Source organism: Sinocyclocheilus rhinocerous, unplaced genomic scaffold (genome assembly GCF_001515625.1).
Source record: "Sinocyclocheilus rhinocerous isolate Xijiao unplaced genomic scaffold, SAMN03320098_v1.1 scaffold360, whole genome shotgun sequence".
NCBI classification, from domain to species: Eukaryota; Metazoa; Chordata; class Actinopteri; order Cypriniformes; family Cyprinidae; genus Sinocyclocheilus; species Sinocyclocheilus rhinocerous.
Genome location: NW_015653490.1, coordinates 247995 through 254629, shown reverse-complemented (window position 1 = coordinate 254629; position 6635 = coordinate 247995). Strand labels below are relative to the sequence as shown.

At 36.7% G+C, this 6635-nt stretch overlaps 1 protein-coding gene across 3 annotated transcripts in view; it reads right to left on the bottom strand.

Annotated features, from left to right (window-relative positions):
* LOC107716407 (cyclin-dependent kinase 8) overlaps positions 1-6635 on the bottom strand; it is a 15918-nt gene continuing 9283 nt past the window's right edge. For 2 of the 3 annotated variants that reach the window (XM_016522843.1, XM_016522844.1), the window contains 8 exons: positions 5489-5620; positions 5259-5402; positions 4223-4292; positions 4050-4122; positions 3873-3970; positions 3617-3704; positions 3215-3376; positions 1-437 (listed from right to left, as the gene is read on the bottom strand). In XM_016522843.1, coding sequence (XP_016378329.1) covers positions 312-437; positions 3215-3376; positions 3617-3704; positions 3873-3970; positions 4050-4122; positions 4223-4292; positions 5259-5402; positions 5489-5620 — 893 coding nt within the window. In that variant the 3' untranslated portion in view covers positions 1-311. The remainder of the gene's footprint in view (positions 438-3214; positions 3377-3616; positions 3705-3872; positions 3971-4049; positions 4123-4222; positions 4293-5258; positions 5403-5488; positions 5621-6635) is intronic. The other variant, XM_016522845.1, reaches the window with a different exon arrangement.

The following is a 6635-nucleotide window of genomic DNA, read 5'->3' as shown; positions in this document are numbered from 1 at the left end:
GTGAAGTATCACAGACTTGCAGCGAAGACTTGAACTATCACCAATGGAACAAATATCCGCTTTTCATCACCTTTTTTCATTTGTTTTCACTTAGAGTCTATTTCTTTCTTTTTTTTCTTTCTCCTTTTGTCAGCGGAGGATAATGTCGGCTGTATGATACGGTGATGTGTTGTTAGGTTACAGTTACTGTTCCTGCGGTGGAAATGCTGCACAGTAAAGCCAGTGGGTGGGGCGGTTCGGCTCAGGTCCACACCCGCCTCCCTAAGTACATTCTCCCTATTGGGCACTGTGAGAGGTGGGCGTGGCCTGACTCAGTAGCGGTGGGTCTGGTGTGAGTACTGTGGAGGCTGCTGGGAGGTAGAGGAGTATCCCATGCTGCTTTGGGGCAATGATGTGCTTGGTCCTGGGTTCTGGTAGGCAGCATGTGGATTGGAGCGCTGGAATACAGAAGAACTTTCATTAAGGTTTCCTGCATGCTTTAGAAGCAACACGCGACTATCTCTACAGAAAAGAACAATGCATGGTGTCCGACTGACTGTTTTTAAGATCTTTAAGTAGCACTTTGCTGCTCATGCATGCAGCAGCAAGTACTCAAGACAAATGAATGCATGTAAATGGAATCTCGCTGAAAGAAAGCATGGAGGAAGATGGACTGAGAGGCTTTCGCAACAAGAGGACCAAAATGAGACGACAGTCCACTTTGAAGTAGGGGTGGGTTTCTGAGCTCCCTTGTAAGACTGCAGGGCAAAGCCCCCTGTGAACATACAGGAATGACGTTAGGTGTGTTGACACTGATGATGGGCAATGAACTTCTAACATCTGGAGCATTGCATGTGTAAAAAGCTCTCAGTCTGCAGAGTTTTAAACCATTTTATACAGCAGCTAGTTCTGGTCCTTCAATGTGATTAGTCTAGTAGTGTTAACATGTAGAACAGAGTTGGTCTCTGTAGGGGTTAGTACATCGGCCGCCGATATTTATCGGCCGATTTTTTATTATTTTAAAGCCATCGGCATATCGGAAATAGCATGAAAAGGGCTGATACCGATGGTTTACTAATTAACTGCATGGCGACAACTAGTTGTTCTCTGGGCAAAATAATTAAATGCTTGCAAAACAAAATAAAAGCTGTACAAAATATAGTTTGTCAGACAGCATAGTACGGCCATATGCAAATGTGACGCTGACGCATCCAACCAGTGAAACGCCCGCGCTCAGCTGTAAATTCATCATAGGTAACGTTAAGTCGCAATGGCAATGCACCGGAGTTAGTTTATCTGAGGATATTAAGCATCAGGCCAATTAAGCATTAGGCCTACATTTAAGTGAAAATGAATGGCAGGTAATATGCAGCTTTTTGTTTGAAACCAGTGTAGAACACGGATTCACACAAGGTCACATCACGCACCTGCAGCGTTTCTGTGAACGGAGAAAATGGAATAAAACTATATAGGCTACATAAAAAGGAATATATAGGCCTATACACTAAATATATTTCACTTAAATCATTAACAGATTAACAAAACAAAAGAAAAAATTGTGCTGAGTTTGTAACGCGCTCCGAAGTTCACGGAAAGGAAAGCAGTTTTCTTTATTTTGCAAAAGCTTTACAGTTTTGAATCACGTCAGTGACTCATACGCACATACAACATATTTTTGCTAACTTGACATCGCAGCCTGTTTATTATCAAAATAAAATACAGTTAAAGATACATAAAAAGTTACACTGCTCAATTTAAATACTCCGTAGTACAGTCTGTGCCGTTCAGCATAACCAGCGCCTCACTGCTGATATAGCCTATGTAAAGGATGAGGTTTTATGTCGAAAATGGGAGTGAAGAACAAAGCCTATAGTTTACATAATAAATCATATTTTAGCATCCAGATACGTCGTGAATATGGAAACCTGTGGATTCGTGCAGAATGAGAGAGGTAGGCTTTAGTTTCACTTTTAAATTAATTCGCTTTGGCTTACAACTTTAGAGGATTTGTTGTGGAGAGAAGGGAACTAAAATAGCCTAATTGTGTTTGTAATGTTTGTAAATATTTTGCTTTATTTACCGGTGTTTTAGCCTACATTATTTCTGAATGATAATAATAAAATAATAATAATATATTAATAATAAAATGCGACGTACAGCCTACTAATTTAGGCTGTTTTTTCCTCTCAAAACGCTTATAGGAGTAGCATTTTTGTATCCATGCTGCAAACATTTTTAAATATCTTGAAAAAAATAGGCCTACTTTAATTTCTTTAAAGCGTTGACAGTATTTTCTTTTGTTTAATACATTTGGTCAAAATCTAGAAAAGATGATGCTGTATTGGCTATGACTAAGCACAAGATAGGCTACCAGATCAAGACCCTCGTGTTTTTTTTTTCTTTTTGAGCCGCAGGAACAGAAACGTTCAAATACCAATTCTGCTCGGAGTGAACCGATCGATTTTTTTTTCTTCTGGTTTTTAACCCCTTTATGCAAATGACCAATATCGGTATTGGCCAGTAGTTGTTTGTTAAAATCGGTATCGGCCAAAAAAAATCCTATCGGTGAGCACCGACTCACGCACGGAGAAGCCTCCACCCACCTCAGGACCCAGCGCACTCACTTGAGCACTTTCTCTGTGAATAAATCCACCCTCCGGGGTATTTATTTGAGCTCTCCTTGTCGCGTGTTCCTTCCACCCCGTTACAATATATATATATATATACACACACACACACATACACACAATTCAATTGAGCTTTAAGGAATTATACTTTTATATTGACTAAATCGTTAAATAAGTTACAGTAAAATATACTATAATATACAAATATATTAAGCAGCACAACAGTTTTCAACACTGATAACAATAAGAAATGTTTCTTAAGCAGCAATATTAGAACAGCATATTGGAATAATTTCTGAAGGAATAAATTACACTTTAAAATACAGCAAAATAGAAAAGTTCTTTTAAATTGTAGTAATATTTTTTATTGTATTTTAATGCAGCTTTGAGCATAATAGGCTTTATTCAAAAACATTTTAAAAAATCTTAGGACCCCAAACCTTTGAATGGTATTGTATATTATAAAGAAATAAAATAGTTAGGTAACTGACTGGAAAAATTTAACAATCATCATCTATTGTGGCTGATGGGCAATAGAAAGATCATTTTAAAGCCTGTTTGTAAAAAAACAAAAAACAAAGATAAAGGTTTATGTTTACATGTGTTACCTGGTAATCTGAGGTCATGATCAGGCCACTTGAGGTAGTAGTGGGCGGAACCACTCTCACCTTCTTCAGAGGCGGGCCTTGTGCATGGCTGTTGTCAGGGTTACCTGTGTGCCCCGCCCCATTGGTGTGGTTGTTCCCCTGCTGCTGCTGCTGCTGGTTTTTCTGCAGTTGTAGAAAGAAAGAATATTGCAATTCATAAAAATGATAAATATCACAGCTCTCAATTAAAAATGTAATCTAACTACATAAGATACAGACCAAACGAATCACAAATAATTTCTTAACCGATTACGCTGAGAAAAGCCTCTAAATTTTGTTTCTTAAATAATTGTAAAAAATTAAAAATTAAATGGTCAAAAATATATTCACAAACACAGAAATACTCAAAAGCAGAAAACACACATTTCTTACTTTATCTGCCTTGTCTTCAGGCTCCTCTTCCGTCAGGAATTCTCGTTTGGGATAAGGAATCTGGCAGCCAGCGAAGACACTAAACAAAACACAGCTTTTTAAAATATTTCTTAAACAACATCTTATGTAAGTATAGCTCTGCAGATGACCTAATTTCAGTGTACATGCTGTATATTAAAAAAAAATACAGAAATCCTAATTATAATAATTCATGCAGAAAGCTGATTTTGCGCTTAAAATCACTCACTCAGACGTGGGTAAAGGCTCCTCCAGGAAGTACGGGTCTTGCATGGCCTGCTCAGATGTGATTCGGCGGATTGGGTCCATAGTAAGCAGCTTTTGCAGCTGAAAGGGAGTTCATAAGTTAACAGCTGAATTTATGAGAACGAATATATGAGATTTACAATTCTATTCGCCCACTTACCAAGTGGAATGCTTTGCTGTCAGGTTTGACTTTATGTTTCTCCATATACTTTATAAGGCTGCAGTTAGTGTACCTACAGCAAGAGAGACAATCACCATCAGATCAAAAACCCTAGTCAATGAAATGCCTAATTAGTATGATATTTTTACAGTCAAAGATGAAATCAAACTAACGTATTCCTCCTAAAGTCTTTCATCAACGTAGAGTGTTCCGGCATCTTCTTAATGTCCTCCCAGTCTTTATCTGAGAAGAAAATTAGATTACAAAGATTATCAGGAGGACAATTGAATGAACTGAAGCATTGTGAACTATTAACTTAACAGCTGAACTGTAACTGCAAACATAAATATTTAAACAACAATTACTCATTTGACAACAGGGTTACTTTAACATTATTTATATATATATTTTTTTATATATATTTTTAGTTAGCTTTTAATTTTATATTTAGTTTTCATTTTAATTTTAGCTTAAGTTTAAAGAGCAGGTCATATGGGTTTTCGAAAAATATCTCTTTTGCAGTTTGTAAGGTAGCTATCCTTCAATTTAAACAGTCTGCAAAGTTGTTAATCAAAAAAGTGCATGATAAAACAAGCTCTCCGAAGCACAACCTGTAAGTACGATTGATTAGTTGTGTACATTTTCAATTGAGTGCTCAAAATATCTAGTTTTTTTTGTGCTAATATGTGATGTATACCTAGTGCAGCTTTAGGTTTCCAGGTAAAGCACAATATTACTGTTTTACTGAAATAGTTCTGATAATTCGCTGTGAACCCACTTTTTTTTTCTATTTGGCTTAATTTTTTTGTTTTGTTTTAGCTTTAGTCATTTAAACTTCATTTCTAAACAACATTTCTAATTTTCACTTAAGTTTTCTCCCCATTTAATTTTATTTCAATTATTTTTATTATATTAAAAATTAACATTATTTTTAACAGTTTTACTTTTAGTTAACAATAACAACATTGTTTGGCTTTGAAAATGTAATTACATTTATTTTCTCCCAAAATATGTTTTCCTTAAAAGTACAAAATAAACTCATTAAGAGGAATCAGGACCTAGAGGAACTAGAATTATTAAGTTCCATCCTTACACACATACCTTACAAATATTTAAACAACAAAAAAGTCGTTTTCCTAACAAAAGTCTCATAGTCTCAAAGTTTTCACTGAATCATCTAGATTTAAGTGTCAAGTGGACGATGAATACCTGCAGGAAAGCCCATGACATTAAAGATCCGGTCTAGCTGATCATGATGGTAGGGATTACTGGTCTTAATGTCCTCCTGTCGACAGTGGAAGATAGGCTCTGAGGTCAAAAGCTCAGCAAAGATACAGCCAATCGCCCATATATCTGAAGAAAAGAGAAAGTCATTAAATCTAAAATGCACATTTAAACATTTGCATTTGTGCACACACACTCATAAAGAAACATCTTACCGATGGCTTTGGTGTAATGCCTGGCTCCCAGCAGCAGCTCTGGTGCTCTGTACCAGAACGTAACAACTACAGGATCCAGATCTGCTAAAGGCTTCAGTGGTGAGTTGAAGAGCCGTGCAAAACCCATATCAGCTGCATATAAGGGACAGAATTTTAAAAACGGTTATGACTGTGCATCAAAACACTCAGATGCACACATTGGGCCTCATTCATGAATCATTCGTAAATATATGAGTAAATTCTGAGTAATTTACGCGTAAAACGGACCTTCGCGAAAACTCTCATCCGGATTCACAAATACTTCGTAAAGGTCAGATTTGATAGTTAAATGTGTGTATATCAATGAATTCCAATCATTCGAAAAAAAGGGCGCGCATGCACGCTAATTCACAATTAGCATATTCCCCGCCTATGAATTACAGCTACGCAAATTACGCATCTAGGAATGGTGTGGAATCCTTGGACTCAATTCTCAGGTTTGGTAAAGTTATATAGCATAAATGCATAAGAGACTAATAGGCTATATGCCTAACAATAAATGAATAAATTAACGTGTGTCCACCAGAGCGTTTTTAGCCAGCTGACAAAGGTTTGGTAAGTTATATAGCATAAATGCATAAGAGACTAATAGGCTATATGCCTAACAATAAATGAATAAATTAACGTGTCCACCAGAGCGTTTTTAGCCAGCTTACATAATGCCTGGTGCTCTTCTGAAAACGACCAGCTGGTGGTGCATGAGAGAGCTTTGGAGGCACTGCATTTTTCTGGAGTGACGCGTTGTTTGCTATGATTTGGAATATTCACGGCAGTAACATGTTATGAGTATGTTATTTTGAAGAATATTACTAAATATAAAAATGCAGTAACCAGCAATATTAATTTCTCCATTGTTGTGTTGTACAAGTATGATCATGGCTGGTTAATGTAATGTTTGTCCCGCCCCTCCTCCACTGTGATTGGACGGCTGTGTAAAAAGGGACAGTGACGAGCTCTGCATTTTACCCATAGACTGTTTTACCCAAAGTTAAGAGTAAAAAACGAAAAAAAAAGACAGGGCAAATGAACTCGTTAAATATCATTCTAATACATAGTTCATAAAAATGCAGTGTCATCAGTTTGTCTAAAAGAATACAGAACGTTTGAA